General features: G+C 43.9%; 1 protein-coding gene across 1 annotated transcript in view; it reads left to right on the forward strand.

Annotated features, from left to right (window-relative positions):
* The window catches only part of LOC143923325 (uncharacterized), a 93,324-nt gene that overhangs the window by 46,641 nt on the left and 21,769 nt on the right, over positions 1 to 24,914 (forward strand). The window contains exons 6-11 of the mRNA XM_077446932.1: positions 2,010 to 2,240; positions 5,007 to 5,032; positions 7,632 to 7,878; positions 9,673 to 9,873; positions 17,103 to 17,207; positions 20,162 to 20,236. Coding sequence (XP_077303058.1) covers positions 2,010 to 2,240; positions 5,007 to 5,032; positions 7,632 to 7,878; positions 9,673 to 9,873; positions 17,103 to 17,207; positions 20,162 to 20,236 — 885 coding nt within the window. The remainder of the gene's footprint in view (positions 1 to 2,009; positions 2,241 to 5,006; positions 5,033 to 7,631; positions 7,879 to 9,672; positions 9,874 to 17,102; positions 17,208 to 20,161; positions 20,237 to 24,914) is intronic.

The raw sequence follows: 24,914 nt of genomic DNA on the forward strand, positions 1-24,914 counted from the left end.
GACACAGGCTGTGTCAGGTGAGTTGTGCTGGGTCCTAAAGGGATTCTAGTACTGACACCTGTATAGAGAAGGGTAGTCCTCAGGGTAGAGCGGTCCACCTGATATGCCACACTTGAGCACAAATTCCCACAAACACCATCCAAAATGAGTGCAGTGGTTTTGGAATTGTAATCTCAGCATGCTCATATGGTCAGATATCCTCAAATTCTTTGGCTTCACAAAGAAGAGGAAAAACTAAACAGAAATGAGGGATGAGCAAAGGTTGTGTCTAAGCAGACTGTTAAAAACAAAAAATTGAGCCTCGTTGAATTGGCGATTACTACCTCCATTCCAAGGGTGTTGTATGAAAGGGGGATCCTGAAATAAATAAAACAAAGAAAAAAGAAGACAGAAAAGGTAAAAACACAAAAAAAACCTCAAAAAAATTGTTGGTTTTGTTGGACTTTTTAGGCATACTACTGTAATTGAATATACAGCATAAAAAATAAAATAATGAAGAAAAAGTTATATATATATTTTAAGCATAAGAAAATATATTTATTTAAAAAACAATAATAAACACATCGAGAACTGTTTTTATATAACCTGTCTATCTTCATACAATTTTACATCATATCCATGTCTATTTCCATCAGATATATGTACCCAAAAGGTAAACAAATATACATTAATACTTAGTACACAGAGAAGAAGAGGGTATAGTTTTTTTTTTCTTCCCCCCTTGGGAACAAGGATTTATTCTAAGTCTGTTACCACTGTAATCATAATTTTATTTTTATTTTTTTTCATGTTGTAAATTGATTATAAATGTATGTAAAATATGCTGTATTTTTGATTTGATGGTTACAATTTTTCTTTGTTTTAGAAAATTGATAAAAGCTCCTGAGGAAGCGTTGGTAATAACACGAAACATGTAGAGCGCCAAAGTATTTCTAAGATCGGTTCTGTAATTAATACCCTGTCCACTATACCCTCTTCTTCTCTGTGTTCTAAGTATTAATGTATATTCGTTTACCTTTTGGGTACATATATCTGATGGAAATAGACATGGATATGATATAAAATTGTATGAGGATAAACAGGTTATATAAAAATAGTACTCGATGTGTTTTATTATTGTTTTTTAAATAAATATATTTTCTTATGCTTAATATATATATATATATATATATATATATATATATATATATATATATATATATCTTTTTCTTCATTATTTTATTTTTTATGCTGTATATTCAATTACAGTAGCATGCCTAAAAAGTCCAACACAACCAACAATTTTTTTGAGGTTTTTTGTGTTTTTCCCTTTTCTGTCTTCTTTTTTCTTTGTTTTATTTCAAATTATTGAAAGGACGTGGCATTTGGAATTTTTGTTTGGCAGTGTATCCACAGAACCACCCTGTGTTAGATACACACTACATACTTTTTTATTGATCCTGAAATAAAGCCCTCTCCCAACGCTTCTACTTCCATCATTGACTTCTCTATTCTCCTGGAGAAAAGTCTTATGCCGCGTACACACGGTGGCATTTCCGATGGGAAATGTTGGATGTGAGCTTGTTGTCGGAAAGTCCGACCGTGTGTACGCTCCATCGAACATTTGCTGTCGAACTTTCCGCCAACAAATGTTTCTTAGCAGGTTCTCAAATTTTCCACCAACAAAACTCCGTTGACGGAAAGTCCGATCGCGTCTACACAATTCCGACGCGCAAAATTCCACGCATGCTCGGAATCAAGCAGAAGGAGCCGCACTGGCTATTGAACTTAATTTTTCTCGGCTCGCCGTACGTCTTGTACGTCACCGCGTTCCCACGTTCAGAATTGTTGGCCAACGTTTGTGTGACCGTGTGTATGCAAGACAAGTTTGGGCCAACACCCTTCCAATTAAAAAAGGTTTTCTTGGTGGAAGGTCCAAGCGTGTGTACGTGGCATTAGACTGCCAAAGTGCAATTTATTTTCCAAGAAATGAATGTATAATAATATAATTACAACTGTACCCAATGCAGATAAGAAGAAGGTGATTGTGGTGATTGATGACCTGGATGGGAAGAGCTCGGAGAAAGGAATAAGAGAACTTTATAAAAAGTCCAGTCTGGGGAACCGGCCCTCGGACTTGTTCCTGTTCAGGAAGGAGGAGAAGGAAACGGATTATCTGGCACATCTCAAACGGGATAAACTAGTCAACAAACAGGCTGAGCAAAGATGGAACCTTTTCCAAGATTTGATCCATGACCTCGGTAAGAGTTCACAATTCTGTATCTCTACCTTTTTCGGGTAGTTTATGTCTAGCGTAGAAAAGTAAGATAGAAGAAAATTAGAGCCCATAATATTGGTTTTGGTAAAAAAAATCTACAAATTGCGGAATAAAATCATATCTGTATCTATAGCTTCCTTGGTTGCTAGGGGTACATTGAGCAATGAGCAGCTCAGATAAGCTGCGATTGACACCAACGATCATTTCAGGTATCTGAAAGGCGTCCATCTTCCCAATATAAGTAGCAATCATTGGTGTACCAGAGACCTTCACTGGCCACCAATGACCAATGTCAGTGGGTGTCTCTCCACTGACCATCAATGTTGGGGTTCAATATTCCATGGAATGCGTCGGCATGTTGTGTAAATTTGCCTGTGCACTGAATAGGAAAAAAGAAGTCCCTCTATCCTACAGCCTCTCGGGCCCCTCTAGATAAACTGATGGGGCCCAAACCGGCCCAGGGAACATGATTTACCTCTTAGGAGCCATGAGGAACATTATGTATTAACAGTATGAACATGTATTCATTATGAAACTTGAAGCTGCTGGCTGGGCACACCTGTTAAAATGACCAGGTCCGGGTCCTCTACAAGAGGCCTGGTGGCAGGGCCATTTTTAAGGCAGGGCAAAAGGGGCAGCTGCCCTGGGCCCTGTCATTGTTGTGGGGCCCAAAGCAGCTGCTTCATACTTGCCAACTATGCTGGTTTAAATTCCCTCACCCCTTGAGGTTTTAGTCCTGTGCTGTGTCACAGATGACTCACCTGCAGACCCTGTGTTTGCATGTAAATTACTGGCATTTATATGTAAATAGAGGCGGGCCGGAAGCATTGATATGTATATCATGCCCCCCTGAGGTCATATCCACAGTAATCTCTAGCAACCAATCAACAAGCAAAAATCATGTGCTGTAACCTCTAGCAACTAACCAGTGAGTTGTAATGTGTTCTGTAACCTCTAGCAACCAGTCAGTGAGCGGTAATGATACACTGAAACCTCTGGCAGCCAATCGCAATAGCTGCCTGATCTGGGAGGGGGGGCCCCCAAGAAACCAATCAACAAGCAAAAATCATGTGCTGTAACCTCTAGCAACTAACCAGTGAGCTGTAATGTGTTCTGTAACCTCTAGCAACCAGTCAGTGAGCGGTAATGATACACTGAAACCTCTGGCAACCAATCGCAATAGCTGCCTGATCTGATTCAGTAAACTGATTTTGAGTCTAGCTGCTATTTATTGTATGTCTCAGAGCAGGTGGAGAGCGGAACTTCATGGGGGGAGGGGGCCCCCCAAGAAAAGTTTTGCCCAGGGTCCCATCAAAATTAAAGACGGCCCTGCCCGGTGGTACCCTCCTATCAGCAGCCCCGGCTCTATCTAGCAGTAGATAATGCTTATTAACAGGGTTTCTCTGAGACCCAAACATTATTTTAAGGGTTCCTCCATATTCAAACCATTCAGAGTGCTTTAAAAATAAGTGTCCAATGCCACATGCTGAAGCAAGTGTAAATGAGCCCCTAATCAATCCAATCTAATCCAATCCAATCCAATCTAATCTAATCCAATTCAATCCAATTCAATCCAATCTAATCTAATCCAATCCAATTCAATCTAATCCAATTCAATCCAATTCAATCCAATCTAATCTAATCTAATCCAATCCAATTCAATCTAATCTAATCCAATTCAATCCAATTCAATCCAATCTAATCTAATCCAATCTAATCTAATTCAATCCAATTCAATCTAATCTAATCCAATTCAATCCAATTCAATCCAATTCAATCCAATCTAATCTAATCCAATCTAATCCAATTCAATCCAATTCAATCCAATTCAATCCAATCTAATCTAATCCAATCTAATCCAATTCAATCCAATTCAATCCAAACCAATCCAATCTAATCTAATCCAATTGGATATCCAATCTAATCCAATCCAATTCCTAAATGTAAAAACAGATTGGAAAAGTGCATCAACACGCATCGGTAATGCATGCCGGTGTTCTGCCATATAGTGTCCGGCCATCATATAGTGTCCGCCCCATACTGCGCATGCGCAGTACGGAGCAGACGAAGCTTCGGAAAATCTCCGAAGCTGAACGGCGCCTGCGCCATGAGTGGAGGTGGTGGCCCCACCATCCAAGCGGACATAGGGTTGTGAATATTAGAGCGCCCCTCGCGGGTGAGCTTAGCTCGCCACGCTTCGGGCTCGTCCTCACTGCGCTCGGCTCTTTTATATTCCTACTCTATGTCCACTTGGATAGTGGGGATGGAACCCGGACTCACAGCGCAGGCGCCGTTCATCCTCTGCAATTTTCGGAATCTGTGTGTGCTGCGTACTGCGCATGCGCAGTACGCAGCGGACACTATCTGATGGAGGACCTTATATGATAGGACACCGGTAATAAAACACCTGGCTGAGTCTACACAAAAAAAGAAAAATGTACAGCCCTAGAAAACATGGATGGGAATAAAACAGAAAATAATAATAAATAAAGGAAAATAAATAAGAATAATAAAAAAAAAAATACTTTGTTAGTTTAAAATGTTTTACTTTGTTGTTTTCACATTTTTTCTTTTTAAGTTTGGTTACTTGATATCCAAATGGTAGTTTGAGATGTTGTATATTCCAAACACAGGAGAATCATTTATTTATTATGTGTCAGGAAGGTAAATAAGGATTTCATGGAAACACATGGAGAATACAATGTAACATTTCTTTATTCCGTTCTCTTTTCTGTTTTGTATCTTTCAGTAAAGCTCCCTTCTCCGCCAACACCGGTAAGATTTCTAATGCCGTTTATGGTAACGTTCTCTTATATATCTTATTAATTATTATAATAAAGACTAAAAATAAATACATTTAAAAAATATAACTTTTTTAGTCTGGAAATTATGAAACACTGTATATATATATAATATTTTATATTTGATGCAGCCAGTAGGTGGAGCTCTGGACACCTTAACCAATGTTTTCCAGCTTCTCATTAAAGCTCAGAAACCTAAACTGAAGTTTATACAAATAAGTGAAAGCATGGTGTTTTCTTCTCCAAAAGTAAAAAAAAAGAAAATACATACAAGCAGGGGCGGACTGACAACTCATGGGGCCCCCGGGCAATAGGAGATTATGGGGCCCCCAGGCAATAGGAGATTATGGGGCCCCCGGGCAATAGGAGATTATGGGGGCCCCAAGCAATCCGAGATTATGGGACCACACAGTATACAATCACACAGTACACACAGACATGTTTCTATTGGCTGAGAAGGTACTGGAGAGGTGGGGCAGCTATAATCTCAGGATTTTTAGACCAAAAGGATTTCGGTAGGGGACATTTCAGAGACAGATGTAAAAAAAAAAACACAGATTTTTACATACTGTCCCTGGTTTTACTGAGGCTGGCAACCCTGATGGGGCAGTGCCCGAGTGGCCCAATGGTCAGTCGTCCCTGTATACAAGCTAACTTTACATGCAAAATACTGATCCAGCGCTGCTTCCTCCTCCGCCATCTGACACACCATCACCTTATATACAGATTACTGATCCAGCACTGCTTCCTCCTCCACCATCTGACACACCGTCTCCTTATATACAGAATACTGATCCAGCGCTGCTTCCTCCTCCGCCATCGGTCACACCGTCACCTTATATACAGATTACTGATCCAGCGCTGCTTCCTCCTCCGCCATCTGACACACCGTCTCCTTATATACAGAATACTGATCCAGCGCTGCTTCCTCCTCCGCCATCTGTCACACCGTCACCTTATATACAGATTACTGATCCAGCGCTGCTTCCTCCTCCGCCATCTGACACACCGTCACCTTATATACAGATTACTGATCCAGCGCTGCTTCCTCCTCCACCATCTGACACACCGTCACCTTATATACAGATTACTGATCCAGCGCTGCTTCCTCCTCCGCCATCTGACACACCGTCACCTTATATACAGATTACTGATCCAGCGCTGCTTCCTCCTCCACCATCTGACACACCGTCACCTTATATACAGATTACTGATCCAGCACTGCTTCCTCCTCTGCCATCTGACACACCGTCACCTTATATACAGATTACTGATCCAGCACTGCTTCCTCCTCCACCATCTGTCACACCGTCACCTTATATACAGATTACTGATCCAGCACTGCTTCCTCCTCCGCCACCTGACACACTGTTACCTTATATACAGATTACTGATCCAGCGCTGCTTCCTCCTCCGCCATCTGACACACCGTCACCTTATATACAGATTACTGATCCAGCACTGCTTCCTCCTCCACCATCTGTCACACCGTCACCTTATATACAGATTACTGATCCAGCACTGCTTCCTCCTCCGCCAACTGACACACCGTCACCTTATATACAGATTACTGATCCAGCACTGCTTCCTCCTCCACCATCTGACACACCGTCACCTTATATACAGATTACTGATCCAGCACTGCTTCCTCCTCTGCCATCTGACACACCGTCACCTTATATACAGATTACTGATCCAGCACTGCTTCCTCCTCCACCATCTGACACACCGTCACCTTATATACAGATTACTGATCCAGGACTGCTTCCTCCTCCACCATCTGACACACCGTCACCTTATATACAGATTACTGATCCAGGACTGCTTCCTCCTCCTCCATCTGACACACCGTCACCTTATATACAGATTACTGATCCAGGACTGCTTCCTCCTCCTCCATCTGACACACACCGTCACCTTATATGCAGATTACTGATCCAGCACTGCTTTGTGACACACCGTCACCTTATATACAGATTACTGATCCAGCACTGCTTCCTCCTCCACCATCTGACACACCGTCACCTTATATACAGATTACTGATCCAGCACTGCTTCCTCCTCCACCATCTCACACACCGTCACCTTATATACAGATTACTGATCCAGCACTGCTTCCTCCTCCGCCATCTGACACACCGTCAACTTATATACAGATTACTGATCCAGCACTGCTTCCTTCTCCTCCATCTGACACACCATCACCTTATATATAGATTACTGATCCAGGACTGCTTCCTCCTCCACCATCTGACACACCGTCACCTTATATACAGATTACTGATCCAGGACTGCTTCCTCCTCCACCATCTGACACACCGTCACCTTATATACAGATTACTGATCCAGGACTGCTTCCTCCTCCACCATCTGACACACCATCACCTTATATACAGATTACTGATCCAGGACTGCTTCCTCCTCCACCATCTGACACACCGTCACCTTATATACAGATTACTGATCCAGCGCTGCTTCCTTCTCCACCATCTAACAAGACACACAGTGTTTTATATACAGTGATCCGGTAGTGCAATTGTTATATTAGTAGTTTTTATTCTATTTTATTACAGAAGCTCGGAACTGTGGGGATTTTCTCCGGCTGTCCGGGAACCGATTACACGTGGCTGCAGTCTTTGCTGAAATCCCCTAAACTTCAGGCCTTGGTGGATGATGTCACAACCTTCCATATCTCTGACAAGGGCATTGAGGGGATCATCAACTGCAGCTTTGGTGTTCTGTATCACCGCCGGAGCCAGGGGGCAGTCCGCATTGTGGAGAATTATGACACCGAGATGGAACATCTCTCGGCCATGCTCGGTATATAGTCCCAGTCATGTCATTCTTTCTGCTTTGAAGTGACATTTTCACTTTTTTCAGACTTTTTTTTTTTTTTAAATTACAGTGTGGTCTTCTGACCATAATAATAATAATTTTTATATAATATTAATATTTTTTTATTAAAATACGCTATATTGTCAAAAGTATTGGGACACCTGCCTTTACACACACATGAACTTTAATGGCGTCTTAGTCCGTAGGGTTCAATATTGGGTTGGCCCACCCTTTGCAGCAATAACAGCTTCAGCTCTTCTGGGAAGGCCGTCCACAAGGTTTAGGAGTGTGTCTATGGGAATGTTTGACCATTCTTCCAGAAGAGCATTTGTGAGGTCAGGCACTGATGTTGGACAAGAAGGCCTGGCTCACAGTCCCCAAAGGTGTTCTATCGGGTTGAGGTCAGGACTCTGTGCAGGCCAGTCAAGTTCCTCCACCCCAAACTCGCTCATCCATGTCTTTATGGACCTTGCTTTGTGCACTGGTGAGCAGTCATGTTGGAACAGGAAGGGGCCGTCCCCAAACTGTTCCCACAAAGTTGAAATTGCCCAAAATGTCTTGTATGCTGACGCTTTAAGAGTTCCCTTCACTGGAGCTAAGAAACCAATCCAAACCTGTGAAAAATAACCCCCACACCACAATCCCCCCTCCACCAAATGATTTGGACCAGTGCACAAAACAAGGTCCATAAAGACATGGATGAACGAGTTTGGGGTGGAGGCACTTGACTGGCCAGCACAGAGTCCTGACCTCAACCCGATAGAACACCTTTGGGATGAAGTAGAGCGGTGACTGCGACCCAGGCCTTGTTGTCCAACATCAGTGCCTGAGCTCACAAATGCTCTTCTGGAAGAATGATCAAACATTCCCATAGACACCCTTCTAAACCTTGTGGATAACCTTCCCAGAAGAGTTGAAGCTGTTATAGCTGCAAAGGGCGGGCCAACTCAATATTCAACCTTACTGGCAAAGACTGGGATGCCATTAAAGTTCATGTGCTTGTAAAGGCAGGTGTCCCAATACTTTTGAAAATATAGTGTATATATTTTGTACACTATGGTCTACAAATATTAATGAGCAAAGGATGGATCCCATGAAGCCGCACATCAATGCAGACCCAATGGTATTGAAACTCAGCCCCTTCCACCATGATTAAGCTCTGAGGGGTGGAGTGAAACACGTTCGGGGTGTGGCCTGGTGGGAGCCCAAGCTGAGACTGCCATACATTACAATACCAGAGGGTCTGCATTGATGTGCGGCTTCATGGGATCCATCCTTTACTCAACAGTTGTTTGGAGCCGAGACAAGCTCCTTTCCGGGCCGGCACTTATTGGTGGGCACAGGATTGCTTTCTCTTGTAGCCTGAGCAGCACACATTTTCCATTACTTGTTCTCCAATTATTAATTATATGGTGCAGCTCCAGGTCAGTCAGCCCCCGCCCACAATATTTCCAACCGGTGCAAACTCAGCTCATCGTACTCAAGAAAGTTTGTTCACAAAAGTTTAGACAGCTGCACTTCAAGAATGTCCATCTTTATGGCATCACAAAAGCAACAAAACACAGCAGTAAAACACTGTGGGGCATATGAAAAATCTACGCGTTTCTTCCTACATCAATAATCAATTCAACGTGAAACGCGTAGGCTTACAACTTATGTTGCAATAAAGACAGGTCTCCAATTATTTTATTGTATTTTTTTCATTATCTCCTGTTTGATACCCTTCTACAATAACGGGATGTTTTTTTTTTTTTGTTGTGGTCTTTCTGTCTGGCTCAGGGAGGTTCAATGTTCTGGTGATAATGGATGACGTAGAAAACAGCAGCTGGAAGGAGAAGGAACGGATTCTGTATTCTCAGCCCCGGATACGGAAGTTCGCCTGCAACCTGCTCCTCCTCACCAAGGAAGAGAAGAAGAATGAAGAGAAGATGCTGACTAAGCTGAGGGAGGTTCTCTTTGGCCCCGGATTGCCACAAACTGGTGATTATTTTTTTTAAAGACCAATTCCATTTTATATATTAAAAAAATACATAATAAAAAATGCTTTGCCTGGGCCTTTTAACGACTTCAACCCCGGAAAGGTTTTACCTCCTTAATGACCAGGCCATTTTTTTTGCCATGCGACACTGCGTTAGTTTATTTGACAATTGCGCGGTCATGCGATGCTGCAACGGATAGTCAGACAAGCCAAAACGTCAGGGAGCCGGAGATGAGCGTAGTAAAACAGCAAGCAGGATCTGGAGTCAGAAGGGATGTCAGTCAAGCAAGTCTTTTAACCACTTCAGCCCCCGGACCATTTTGCTGGTCAAAGACCAGACCACTTTTTGCGATTCGGCACTGCGTCGCTTTAACTGACAATTGCGCGGTCGTGCGACGTGGCTCCCAAACAAAATTGGCGTCCTTTTTTTTCCCACAAATAGAGCTTTCTTTTGGTGGTATTTGATCACCTCTGCGGTTTTTATTTTTTTGCACTATAAACAAAAATAGAGCGTCAATTTTGGAAAAAAATGCAATATTTTTTACTTTTGGTATAATAAATATCCCCAAAAAATATATATAATTTTTTTTTTTTTCTTCAGTTTAGGCCGATACGTATTTTTCTACATATTTTTGGTAAAAAAAAACACAATTAGCGATTATTGATTGGTTTGCACAAAAGTTATAGCGTTTACAAAATAGGGGATAGTTTTATAACATTTTTCTAAAAATTTTTTTTTACTAGTAATGGCGGCGATCAGCGATTTTTATTGTGACTGCGACTTTATGGTGGACACATCGGACATTTTTGACACATTTTTGTGACCATTGTCATTTATACAGCAATCAGTGCTATTTAAATGCACTGATTCCTGTGTCAGTAAAGGAGTTAATCACTAGGGGGCAGTGTAGGTGTTATGTATGACGTTATGTGGTTTTTTTTTTACTGTAGGGGGCGTGGCCTGGCATGTGATGTCACTGATCGTCCTTCCCTATAAAAGGGAAGAGACGATCGGTGACAGCCACAGTAGGAAGCACGGGGAGATGTTTGTTTACACAGACCTCTCCTCGTTCTTCAGCTCTGTGACCCAATCGCAGGACACCAGCGGCGATCGGGTCCGCTGGTCCCACGGCCACGGTCATGGAGCTCAGGACCGGGTCGGGAGCTCGCCGCCGGTAGCGCTCTCCTGATCCACAGCTGGGCACTTAAAAAGCAACGTACCGGTACCTGATTGTGCCCAGCCGTGCCATTCTGCCGACGTATATCGGCGTGAGGCGGTCCTTAAGTGGTTAATGACCGGGCCATTTTTTTTTGCGATACGACATTGCGTTCATTTATTTGACAATTGCGCGATCATGCGATGCTGCACCCAAATAAAATTTATGTTTTTTTCCCTCAAATAGAGTTTTCTTTTGGTGGTATTTGATCACTTCTGCGTTTTTTTTTTTTTTTTGCGCTATAAAAAAAAAAAGAGCGTCAATTTTGAAAAAAGATATATTTTTGTCAGAAACCATGAAATCAGACCGAGACAGAAGTACCGTTAAATCACACTTGTTTAATAATAAAAGTAAACATAACAAACATAGTCAAAAAGTAGCCAAAGTTCAGGAACAGCAATGGATAGTCAGACAAGCCAAAATGTCAGGGATCCGGAGATGAGCGTAGTAAAACAGCAAGCAGGATCTGGAGCCAGAAGGGATGTCAGCCAAGCAAGTCTTTTAACAGGAATGCAGGGGATAGTCTCTGTGATGTTGACCAAGACAGAGATCCTCTGAGCTGGATGGCTTAAAGTGGAGTTCCACCCTAAAGTTTAACTTCCACTCATCGGATCCCCCCCCCCCCCCGATGCCATAATCGGCATCTTTCAGGGGGGAGGGAGGTGCAGATACCTGTATAATCGAGGTATCTGCACCCACTTCCGGGAATAGCTAGCCACAGCTAGCCGCAGATGCCCGTCTCCCCCGTTGTGTTCTGGGAAACACACAGTTCCCAGAACACAAAAGGGACCAGTGAAGACGCGCAGTGCACTCGCGCATGCACAGTAGGGAACCGGGCAAGTAAAGCCGCAACGCTTCACTGATTCCCTGACAGAAGATGGCGGCGGGGGCAGCCGAGAGACGAGCGATCGCTCGTCATCTGCTGCCGACATCGCAGGCACCCTGGGACAGGTAAGTGTCCATTTATTAAAAGTCAGCAGCTGCAGTATTTGTAGCTGCAGTATGACTTTTAATAATTTTTTTTTTTATGGTGGCCCAGGACTGACGAGCAGGATATCATCAACAGCTGAGTAACTGTGGATAGAGGTAGGAGCCGGCAATTAGCCGACACACGAGCGGCCAGCTCATAGAAGGAAGGGCTGAGCCCAAATCTGACCATTTTTTACTTTCTGCTATTAACCACTTTCAGACCGGACCATTTTGCTGGTAAATGACCAGAGGTCTTTTTACACTTTGGCACTGCGCTGCTTTAACTGGTAATTGCGCGGTCATGCAATATTGTACCCAAACAAAATTTGCGTCCTTTTCTTCCCACAAATAGAGCTTTCTTTTGATGGTATTTGATTGCCTCTGCGATTTTTATTTTTTGCGATATAAACGTAAAAAGACCGCAAATTTTGAAAAAAAATGATATTTTCTACTTTTTGTTATTAGAAAAATCCAATAAACTCAATTTTAGTCATACATTTAGGCCAAAATGTATTCAGCCACATGTCTTTGGTAAAAAAAAAGTCAATAATTGTATATTTATTGGTTTGCGCAAAAGTTGTCACATCTACAAACTAAGGTACGTTTTCTGGAATTTACGCAGCTTTTAGTTTACGACTGCCTATCTCATTTCTTGAGGTGCTAAAATGGCAGGGCAGTACAAAACCCCCCCAAATGACCCCATTTTGGAAAGTAGACCCCCTAAGGAAATTGATAAGAGGCATGTTGAGCCCATTGAATATTTTATTTTTTTGCCTCAAGCGATTGAATAATGACAAAAAAAAAATTTTTTTTTTTTTTTTACACAAAGTTGTCACTAAATGATATATTGCTCACACATGCTATGGGCGTATGTGAAATGACACCCCAAAATAAATTCTGCTGCTTCTCCTGAGTACGGGGATACCACATATGTGGGACTTTTTGGGAGCCTAGCCGCGTACGGGGCCCCGAAAACCAAGCACCGCCTTCAGGCTTTCTAAGGGCGTAAATTTTTGAGTTCACTTCTCACTACCTATTACAGTTTTGAAGGCCATAAAATGCCAAGATGGCACAAAACCCCCACAAATGACCCCATTTTAGAAAGTAGACACCCCAAGCTATTTGCTGAGAGGCATGTTGAGTTCATGGAATATTTTATATTTTGCCACAAGTTGCGGGAAAATTACAAACTTTTTTTTTTTTTTTTTTTTTTTCACAAAGTTGTCACTAAATGATATATTGCTCACACATGCCATGGGCATATGTGAAATGACACCCCAAAATAAATTCTGCTGCTTCTCCTGAGTACGGGGATACCACATATGTGGGACTTTTTGGGAGCCTAGCCGCGTACGGGGCCCCGAAAACCAAGCACCGCCTTCAGGCTTTCTAAGGGCGTAAATATTTGACTTCACTCCTCACTACCTATTACAGTTTTGAAGGCCATAAAATGCCAAGATGGCACAAAACCCCCACAAATGACCCCATTTTAGAAAGTAGACACCCCAAGCTATTTGCTGAGAGGCATGTTGAGTCCATGGAATATTTTATATTTTGCCACAAGTTGCGGGAAAATTACAAACTTTTTTTTTATTTTTTTTTTTTTCACAAAGTTGTCACTAAATGATATATTGCTCACGCATGCCATGGGCATATGTGAAATGACACCCCAAAATAAATTCTGCTGCTTCTCCTGAGTACGGGGATACCACATATGTGGGACTTTTTGGGAGCCTAGCCGCGTACGGGGCCCCGAAAACCAAGCACCGCCTTCAGGCTTTCTAAGGGCGTTACAGTTTTGAAGGCCATAAAATGCCAAGATGGCACAAACCCCCCCCAAATGACCCCATTTTGGAAAGTAGACACCCCTAAATTTAGGGGTACACTAGTGAGACTAGGTAATAAATGGCGGGTGCCCTGAAACTATAAAAAAATAACTAACCAACCAGCGTCACCTGTAACAGTTATATGGTGATCACTGGTGAAAGGGTTAACTAGGGGGCAATCAGGGGGCTTTATGCGGTAGTATATGGGGGTCCCTGGCGCTATAAAAAGCTGCGGCGAACCTAAATACCTACTTGCCTAACTAGCGTCACCTGTGACACTAATACAGCGATCAGAAAAACGATCGCTTATTAGGCTGGGTTCACACTGGAGCGATGCGGGAACGCCACGAATGCGCGGCGGGTTCCCGCATCGCATGCCTCCCGGCGGCAGTTCACACTGCCCTATGCGAACTGCTGGGAGTGTCAGTGAAATGTTACTGACACCCCCAGATCAGTTCGCATATCGCAGTGCGATCTGCAAACTCGGATCGCATGGTGTGAACACCCATGCGATCCGATTCTGCTGCGGGCCAAAAAAAGGGTCCCGTGCGAATTTGCGGCGGGTGCGGCGGGTGTGGCGGGTGCGGCGAATGGCTGAACTCGAATCGCACAGAGATCGGATGTGATTTGCACTGCAGTGCGAATCACATCCGTTCTCAAACCGCTGCAATCTGAACCCAGCCTTAGTGACACTGGCGACGGGGGGTGATCACGGGGTTAAACCTTTATTGGGGGGGTTAGGGGGGTACCTTAGAACTAAAGGGGGCTAACCCTAACTGCCCTAACAGTTATTAGTCACAAATGACACCCGCCGGGTGATCAGGGGGTTAAACCTTTATTAGGTAATAAATGGCGGGTGCCCTGAAACTATAAAAAAATAACTAACCAACCAGCGTCACCTGTAACAGTTATATGGTGATCACTGGTGAAAGGGTTAACTAGGGGGCAATCAGGGGGCTTTATGCGGTAGTATATGGGGGTCCCTGGCGCTATAAAAAGCTGCGGCGAACCTAAATACCTACCTGCCTAACTAGCGTCACCTGGGACACTAATACGGCGATCAGAAAAATGATCGCTTATTAGGCTGGGTTCACACTGGAGCGATGCGGAAACGCCGCGAATCCGCGGCGGGTTCCCGCATCGCATGCCTCCCGGCGGCAGTTCACACTGCCCTATGCGAACTGCTGGGAGTGTCAGTGAAATGTTACTGACACCCCCAGATCAGTTCGCATATCGCAGTGCGATCTGCAAACTCGGATCGCATGGTGTGAACACCCATGCGATCCGATTCTGCTGCGGGCCAAAAAAAGGGTCCCGTGCGAATTTGCGGCGGGTGCGGCGGGTGTGGCGGGTGCGGCGGGTGCGGCGAATGGCTGAACTCGAATCGCACAGAGATCGGATGTGATTTGCACTGCAGTGCGGTGCGAATCACATTCGTTCTCATAAACCGCTGCAATGTGAACCCAGCCTTAGTGACACTGGCGACGGGGGGTGATCACGGGGTTAAACCTTTATTGGGGGGGTTAGGGGGGTACATTAGAACTAAAGGGGGCTAACTCTAACTGCCCTAACAGTTATTACAGTCACAAATGACACCAATGCAAAAAAAAAAAAAAAAAAAAAAAAAATGACATTGGTGTCACTGTGACTGGGGGGCAGGGGTAATTGGGGGGGTGATCGGGGGGTAAAGGGGGGGTGTGAGTGTGCCTGGCATGTTCTACTGTGTGTGGGATGTGTTGGTGCAACTCACTGATCCGCTCTCCTCCGTGTCGGAACGAAAAATACCGACACGGAGGAGAGAATACATCACTTCCTCTCCTGTGTTTACATTACAGGAGAGGAAGTGATGTCACCGGGGATTTCTATTCGTCGGGAGCGATCGCGAGGGGGTGGCCATGAATGAATGGCCGTCCCCTCGTCCGGGATCGCTCCCGAACGAAAACCGACCGCCGCAGGCACCGGGCGGGGGCCCGATCGGGCCCCCGACCCGCGGGAGGCAAATCACGTACATGTACGTGCTTATGCCTGCCCGTGCCATTCTGCCGACGTACATCGGCGTTAGGCGGTCGGCAAGTGGTTAAACATAAATTTAAAAAAAAAATCGAATTTCTTCATCAATTTAGGCCAATATGTATTCTGCTACATATTTTTGGTAAAAAAAAAATCCCAATAAGCGAATATTGATTGGTGTCTACAAACTATGGGATATTTTTATGGATTTTTTTTTTTTTTTACTAGTAATGGCGGCATTACGGTGGACAAATTGGACACCTAACTGACACTTTTGAAATTTTTTGGGGATCAGTGACAACAATACAGTGATCAGTGCTAAAATAAAATGCACTGTCACTGTACTAATGACACTGGCTGGGAAGGGGGGGGGTTAACATTAGGGGGAGATCAAAGGGTTAAATGTGTCCCTAGGGAGTGCTTACTAACTGTGGGGGAGGTGCAAACAGAGAGCTTAGCAGAAACACAAGATCTCCATTTTCCCCTCTGGGCAGGCTGCCGTTCTGCCTCTCCTCAGAACGATCGGTGGGTCCCACTGATTGGCTCCCGGCTGTATCCAATTACAGCGGGAGCGGATCACCAGCTGTGCATGTGCACGCCCCAGACCCCCGTGCACGAATTCACGTACAGGTACATGATTTTGATTTTGCATGGGAGGACTGCCCTGCTGCAGTATATCAGCGTGGGGGCGGTCTTCAAGTGGTTATAACCCTCACACACACCCAGTGAAGTGACCGGCCTCGGGGGGGGGGGGGGATACACAGAGCTGAAACAAATTCTCCTACATAAGTTGTACCTGTTTACCTGCAGTCTTCTCTTCTCTACGGGTGTTCAAAGTCCAGAGTTTACACAGAATTTCTGAAGCTTCCAGAGGCAGGGGGCGAGGATCTGACTTCATACACTGCGCAGCATAAAGCGGGGAGTTGAGTGTAATCTGAGACCTGAGTGGAGGAAATGGACACACCCCCTACACAATCTCATATGGAAACGTGCACGGCTGAGGCTCCCTGGAGAGCTCAGTTATCAGAAGCGATCGTTTCAGGTAGCGGTAACACAAAATATATTCTTGGGCGGTTAAAATAACGTGATTGGATTCATTATCTGGGAAATGTAGAAAAATAAGATGATAAATATTGAGAAAGGGATTGAAGAACGAGCCCCTTGTTCATGTGAACAGAGTGTAATCATTGTGTATATAAAACCCCGCAGGTCCTCTTGAACCTCCAGATATGACCGAGCCCCAAATAACGGGAGACGATGGAGGGACCTCGGACACTGGAAATAATCCCGGGGTGCCGATCGGCGTAGACAACGGTGAGAGACCTCATATTTTATTCTTTGTTACAAGTACTTATTGAGCTCAGACAACTTATGCAAAGCTTTACATATGATATATTTCGGGAGCTTACAATCTAACATCCCCGTCTAACATGCCTACAGCCTGCGGCCATTTTGGACAGGAGCCAATTAACCTTCCAGCAAGTCTGGAAAGGAAAAAAAAAGTCATGGTGGCCCTCCGACTTTAACCAGTTGGGGGCACTGGAGGAACTTCACGTGCCCAGAAAAGCTCCTGCTGCCCTCTCTCACTCACACGTGCCACCAACTCTCAGCTGGAGAAGTTCCAGACCATCTGACACAGTGTTTATAAGCATTGTTTAGAGGCAGAGAGATACAAAGTCACATTGTTTATAAACATTGATCAGACAGAAGATAAACAGATACAAAGTCACATTGTTTATAAACATTGATCAGACAGAAGATAAACAGATACAAACTCACATTGTTTATAAACATTGATCAGACGGGAGATAGAGAGATACAAAGTCACATTATTTATAAACATTGTACAGACAGGAGATAAAGAGATACAAAGTAACATTGTTTATAAACATTGGACAGACGGGAGATAGAGAGATACAATGTAACATTGTTTATAAACATTGGACAGACGGGAGATAGAGAGACACAAAGTAACATTGTTTATAAACATTGTATAGACAGGAGATAAAGAGTTACAAGGTCACATTGTTTATAAACTGATCAGACAGGAGATAAAGAGATACACAGTAACATTGTTTATAAACATTGATCAGACAGAAGATAAACAGATACAAACTCACATTGTTTATAAACATTGATCAGACGGGAGATAGAGAGATACAAAGTCACATTATTTATAAACATTGTACAGACAGGAGATAAAGAGATACAAACTAACATTGTTTATAAACATTGATCAGACAGGAGATAGAGAGATACAAAGTAACATTGTTTATAAACATTGTATAGACAGGAGATAAAGAGTTACAAAGTCACATTGTTTATAAACATTGATCAGACGGGAGATAGAGAGATACAAAGTAACATTGTTTATAAACATTGTATAGACAGAAGATAAAGAGATACAAAGTAGCATTTTATTAATCATTGATCAGAAAGGAGATAGAGAGATACAAAGTAACATTGTTTATAAACATTGATCAGACAGAAGATAAACAGATACAAAGTCACATTGTTTATAAACATTGATCAGACGGGAGATAGAGAGATACAAAGTCACATTATTTATAAACATTGTACAGACAGGAGATAAAGAGATAAAAACTAACATTGTTTATAAACATTGATCACACAGGAGATAAAGAGATACAAAGTAACATTGTTTATAAACATTGGACAGACAGGAGATAAAGAGATACAAAGTAACATTGTTTATAAACATTGTATAGACAGGAGATAAATAGTTACAAAGTCACATTGTTTATAAACATTGATCAGATGGGAGATAGAGAGATACAAAGTCACATTGTTTATAAACATTGTATAGACAGAAGATAAAGAGATACAAAGTCACATTGTTTATAAACTGATCAGACGGGAGATAGAGAGATACAAAGTCACATTATTTATAATCATTGATCAGACAGGAGATAAAGAGATACAAACTAACATTGTTTATAAACATTGATCAGACAGGAGATAGAGAGATACAAAGTAACATTGTTTATAAACATTGGACAGACGGGAGATAGAGAGACACAAAGTCATATTGTTTATAAATATTGTATAGACAGAAGATAAAGAGATACAAAGTCACATTGTTTATAAACTGATCAGACGGGAGATAAAGAGATACACAGTAACATTGTTTATAAACATTGTACAGACAGGAGATAAAGAGATACAAAGTAACATTGTTTATAATCATTGATCAGACAGGAGATAAAGAGATACAAACTAACATTGTTTATAAACATTGTACAGACAGGAGATAAAGAGATACAAAGTAGCATTTTATTAATCATTGATCAGAAAGGAGATAGAGAGATACAAAGTAACATTGTTTATAAACATTGTACAGACAGGAAATAAAGAGATACAAAGTAACATTGTTTATAAACGTTGTACAGACAAGCAATAGAGAGATACAAAGTCACATTTTGTTTATAAATATTGATCAAGCAGGAAGGAAGTCACAATTATTTTTTTACAAAATTTTGATCAAGCAGGAAATAGAGAGATATTAGAGTAATATTGTTTATAAAAATTGTTAACAGAGGAGATAGAGAAATACAAAATAACATTGTTTATAAACATTGTTTAGACAAGAGATACAAAGTATAATTGTTTATCTCCCTTCTAATCAATATTTACAAAACTAAGGAGATACAAAGGAACATTGTTTATAAACATCGTTCAGTGATAGACAGATGCAAAGTAACATTGTTTTTAAACAATGTTTAAGGAATAGTTCCCTATCATTGGTGTCAGTGGGAGGAATAATGCCCTATCATTGGTATTATTAGTTGTAATTGTGCCCCATCATTGGTGTCAGTGGAAATAATAGTGCCTCATCATTGGTGTCAGTGGGAGGAATAGTGCCCCATCATTGGTGTCAGTGGGAGGGAGAGTGCCCCATCATTGGTGTCAGTGGAAGGACTAGTGCCCCATCATTGGTGTCAGTGGAAGGAATAGTGCCCCATCATTGGTGTCAGTGGAAGGACTAGTGCCCCATCATTGGTGTCAGTGGAAGGACTAGTGCCCCATCATTGGTGTCAGTGGAAATAATAGTGCCCCATCATTGGTGTCAGTGGGAGGAATAGTGCCCCATTATTGGTGTCAGTGGGAGGAATAGGGCTCTGTTGTTGATTTCTGGTATCAGTGAGAGAAACAGTGCCCAAGGGCTGAATAAGCCCAGGGCCACAGTTTGGAGACCGCTGCTTTTAACTCTCTGTACATTCCAAGCTAAAGGTGGTCTTTTATTTCAGAGACTGAATCAGTGGACAGCGCCATAGCAGATATCGCAGGAAGCCAAGGGACGAGCGAAAGGCAAGCAGCTCAAGGTATGGTCCCATCATACAGCATGGGGGATATTCTGCTTTCACATACCGTATTTATCGGCGTATAAAATGCACTTTTTCCCCCTTAAAATCGGGGGAAAGTCGTGGGTGCGTGTTATACGCCGATCCCCACTGTCTGTGAGGCTAAAATACGAGGATGAGCTATGTAGAGAGTAGGGATGAGCCGAACACCCCCCGGTTCGGTTCGCACCAGAACTTGCGAACGACCCCCGCGTTCGGTACGAACGTTAGAACCCCATTGAAGTCTATGGGACTCGAACGTTCGAATTGGAAAGTGCTCATTTTAACGGCTAATATGCAAGATAGTGTCCTAAAAAGGGTTTGGGGACCTGCCTCCTGCCTCAGGGGACATGGGTCACTGCAAAAAAAAGTTTTAAAAACTGCCGTTTTGGCGGGAGCACTGATTTTAATGACGATTAAAGTGAAAAAAAAAAAGTGAAATATTCCTTTAAATATGGTGCCTGGGGGGTGTCTGTAGTATGCCTGTGAAGTGCCACGTGTTTCCCGTGTTTAGAACAGTCCCTGCACAAAATGACATTAAACGGAAATAACACCATTTAAAACTGCTTGCGGTTTTAATGTTATATCTGGTTCCTGCAATATGGTTGAAAATCATTGAGAAAAATGGCATGGGTAGCCCTCCCTGCCCATTACCAGCCTATTTGGGTCTTGTACGCATATTAAGGGGAACCCCGTACCCATATTAAAAAAAGGAAATGCGTGTGTCCCCCAGGCCCTATATACTCAGAACAGCAGTATACAGGCGGTGCAAACAAGACAGGGACTGTGTAGGTTTGTTGTGTTAAGTTGAATCTGTTTGTAATTTTCAACCGGTACATTTTTAAAGTGTAGCTCCAGTCAAAAAAAACTATCTTTAAGCTTTTTGTAAAACATAGGGAAGGGTTATCACCCCTGTATAATTTGTTTTGTCGTCCATCTTTTTTCATCTCACTTGCTGCTGTCTCCTTGCGTTTGCAAGTAGGAGATGTTTGTAAGTTGGATGTTTGAAAGTAGGGGCCTGCCCTATATTATAGCGGTATGTACTGGGTACAGAGCACGCAGACAGCACGCACTATCTCCTAACACTACTGACTGCAAGCTCTATTATTAACCACTTGTTAGCCCAATGTTTGCATAAAGTGAAAGATGAAGTTATGCTGAGTAAATAGATATCAAACATGTCACTCTTCAAAATTGCACATGCCCGTGGAATGGCGCCAAACGTCGCTACTTAAAAAATCCCCATAGGCGACGCTTTAGATATTTTTTTACTGGTTACATGTTTTGAGTTGCAGAGGAGGTCTAGGACTAGAATTATTGCTCTCGCTCTAACATTCTCGGCGATACCTCACATGTGTGGCACATGCCAGCACATGGGGACATGGGCGCTTTAATTTTTATTTTATTTTTTTATTGTTCATTTTACTTTATTTATTTTAGTTTGACATTTTTTTTCCCAAAAATATATTTTTGATCACTTTTATTCCTATTACAAGAAATGTAAACATCCCTTGTAATAGGAATATGGGGTGACAGGTCCTCTTTACAGTGAAATCTGGGGGGTCAATATGACCCCACATCTCACCTCTAGGCTGGGAGGCCTGAAATAAAAAATAAAAAAAAGATTCTGGCTTTGATGGTACTGGCGAGTTGGTAGAAGCACCGGAGGGCGGTGAGGGGTGGGGGGCGTCTATGGCTGGGTATTTCAGGGTATCACCGAGTATGGCTGGGTATCTCTGAGTATGGCTGGGTATGGCAATTTATGGCAGGGTATTACAGAGTATTGGCGGGGTACTACAGAGTAATAGCAGGGTACTGCACTGCAGAGTAATGGCAGGGTACTGCACTGCAGAGTAATGGCGAGGTACTGCACTGCAGAGTAATGGCGGGGTACTGCACTGCAGAGTAATGGCGGGGTACTGCACTGCAGAGTAATGGCGGGGTACTGCAGAGTAATGGCGGGGTACTGCACTGCAGAGTAATGGCGGGGTACTGCACTGCAGAGTAATGGCGGGGTACTGCACTGCAGAGTAATGGCGGGGTACTACAGAGTAATGGCAGGGTACTGCACTGCAGAGTAATGGCGGGGTACTGCAGAGTAATGGCAGGGTACTGCACTGCAGAGTAATGGCAGGGTACTGCACTGCAGAGTAATGGCGGGGTACTGCACTGCAGAGTAATGGCGGGGTACTGCAGAGTAATGGTGGGGTACTGCAGAGTAATGGCAGGGTACTGCAGAGTATGCACTGGTATTGCAGAGTATTGGCAGGGAATTGAGGGGTTAAATTCGGTGAGCAGCGATGTGGGCACTGCAGATGCAGCCCACATCGCTGCTGACACCGATCTCTTTCCCGTCCGCTGTACCGATCGGTACAGAGAGGGGAGGTAGGAACAGGCGTCATAACATGACGCCGGTTTGTTTCCAAGTGATCACTCCGTCATTTGACGGAGCAATCACGTGGTAAACGGCCGCTATGAGCGGCCGTTTACCGTGATGCGCCGGGTCCTATGGACCCGGCGGTCACGGATGCTCTCGAGTGCGCACACCTCGGGGCACGCGAGAGCAGAATTCTGGGAGGCCGTTAATTAACGGCCTCTCTGAGTTAAACAACCGCCCTGAAGCCGTTAATCGGCAATGGGCAGTTGTTAAGTGGTTAAAGCTAGATCACTAGCTATATAGGTGAGGTGAATATAGTGGTGTATACTGCAGTCAGGGCACAGACAACAACCACTACACAGCAGCAAGATAGGAAATCAGCCAAAAACGATTGGTGTGTACTGTGTTGAAGGTACACAGAACACCCACTGCTTCAGATGCAAAGTAACACACTAAAGGAGGCCGCCTTAAAGGCGGCCTTATATAGTGTGGGGCGTGCACTACACAGCCTGAGCTATGATTGGCCACAGGCAGGATGCCTGTGGCCAATCATGGCTCTCCTCGCTGCCGGCGCTGCGATTGGCCAAGCATGCGGGGTCACAGTGCATGCTTGGCCAATCATCGGGCAGCAATGCACTGCGCCAACGCAGTGCATTGTGGTCCGCGCGCGCGTCACTCGAATTTTGACGCGAACGGCCAAAACGTTCGGAATTCGCCGAACGCACGAACAGCCAATGTTCGAGTCGAACGTACGTTCGACTCGAACACGAAGCTCATCCCTATTAGAGAGTGCAGGGTTCTGGGATGAGCTATGTAGAGAGTGCAGGGTTCTGGGATGCGCTATGTAGAGAGTGCAGGGTTCTGGGATGAGCTATGTAGAGAGTGCAGGGTTCTGGAATGCGCTATGTACAGAGTGCAGGGTTCTGGGATGAGCTATGTAGAGAGTGCAGGGTTCTGGGATGAGCTATTTACAGAGTGCAGTGTTCTGGGATGAGCTATGTAGAGAGTGCAGGGTTCTGGGATGCGCTATGTACAGAGTGCAGGGTTCTGGGATGAGCTATGTAGAGAGTGCAGGGTTCTGGGATGCGCTATGTACAGAGTGCAGGGTTCTGGGATGAGCTATGTAGAGAGTGCAGGGTTCTGGGATGAGCTATGTACAGAGTGCAGGGTTCTAGGATGAGCTGTGTACAGAGTGCAGGGTTCTGGGATAAGCTATGTACAGAGTGCAGGGTTCTGGGATGAGCTATGTACAGAGTACATGGTTCTAGGATGAGCTATGTAGAGAGTGCAGGGTTCTGGGATGAGCTATGTACAGAGTGCAGGGTTCTGGGATGAGCTATGTACAGAGTGCAGGGTTCTGGGATGAGCTATGTACAGAGTGCAGGGTTCTGGGATGAGCTATGTAGAGAGTGCAGGGTTCTGGGATGAGCTATGTACAGAGTGCAGGGTTCTGGGATGAGCAATGTAGAGAGTGCAGGATTCTGGGATGAGCTATGTAGAGAGTGCAGGGTTCTGGGATGAGCTATGTACAGAGTGCAGGGTTCTGGGATGAGCTATGTACAGAGTGCAGGGTTCTGGGATGAGCTATGTAGAGAGTGCAGGGTTCTGGGATGCGCTATGTACAGAGTGCAGGGTTCTGGGATGAGCTATGTAGAGAGTGCAGGGTTCTGGGATGAGCTATGTACAGAGTGCAGGGTTCTAGGATGAGCTGTGTACAGAGTGCAGGGTTCTGGGATAAGCTATGTACAGAGTGCAGGGTTCTGGGATGAGCTATGTAGAGAGTGCAGGGTTCTGGGATGAGCTATGTACAGAGTGCAGGGTTCTGGGATGAGCTATGTACAGAGTGCAGGGTTCTGGGATGAGCTATGTACAGAGTGCAGGGTTCTGGGATGAGCTATGTAGAGAGTGCAGGGTTCTGGGATGCGCTATGTACAGAGTGCAGGGTTCTGGGATGAGCTATGTAGAGAGTGCAGGGTTCTGGGATGAGCTATGTACAGAGTGCAGGGTTCTAGGATGAGCTGTGTACAGAGTGCAGGGTTCTGGGATAAGCTATGTACAGAGTGCAGGGTTCTGGGATGAGCTATGTACAGAGTACATGGTTCTAGGATGAGCTATGTAGAGAGTTCAGGGTTCTGGGATGAGCTATGTACAGAGTGCAGGGTTCTGGGATGCGCTATGTACAGAGTGCAGGGTTCTGGGATGAGCTATGTAGAGAGTGCAGGGTTCTGGGATGAGCTATGTACAGAGTGCAGGGTTCTGGGATGAGCTATGTAGAGAGTGCAG

The sequence above is a fragment of the Lithobates pipiens genome, unplaced genomic scaffold (genome assembly GCF_037356315.1).
Source record: "Lithobates pipiens isolate NorthernLeopardFrog02 unplaced genomic scaffold, aLitPip1_a1.2 Scaffold_22, whole genome shotgun sequence".
NCBI lineage: Eukaryota > Metazoa > Chordata > Amphibia > Anura > Ranidae > Lithobates > Lithobates pipiens.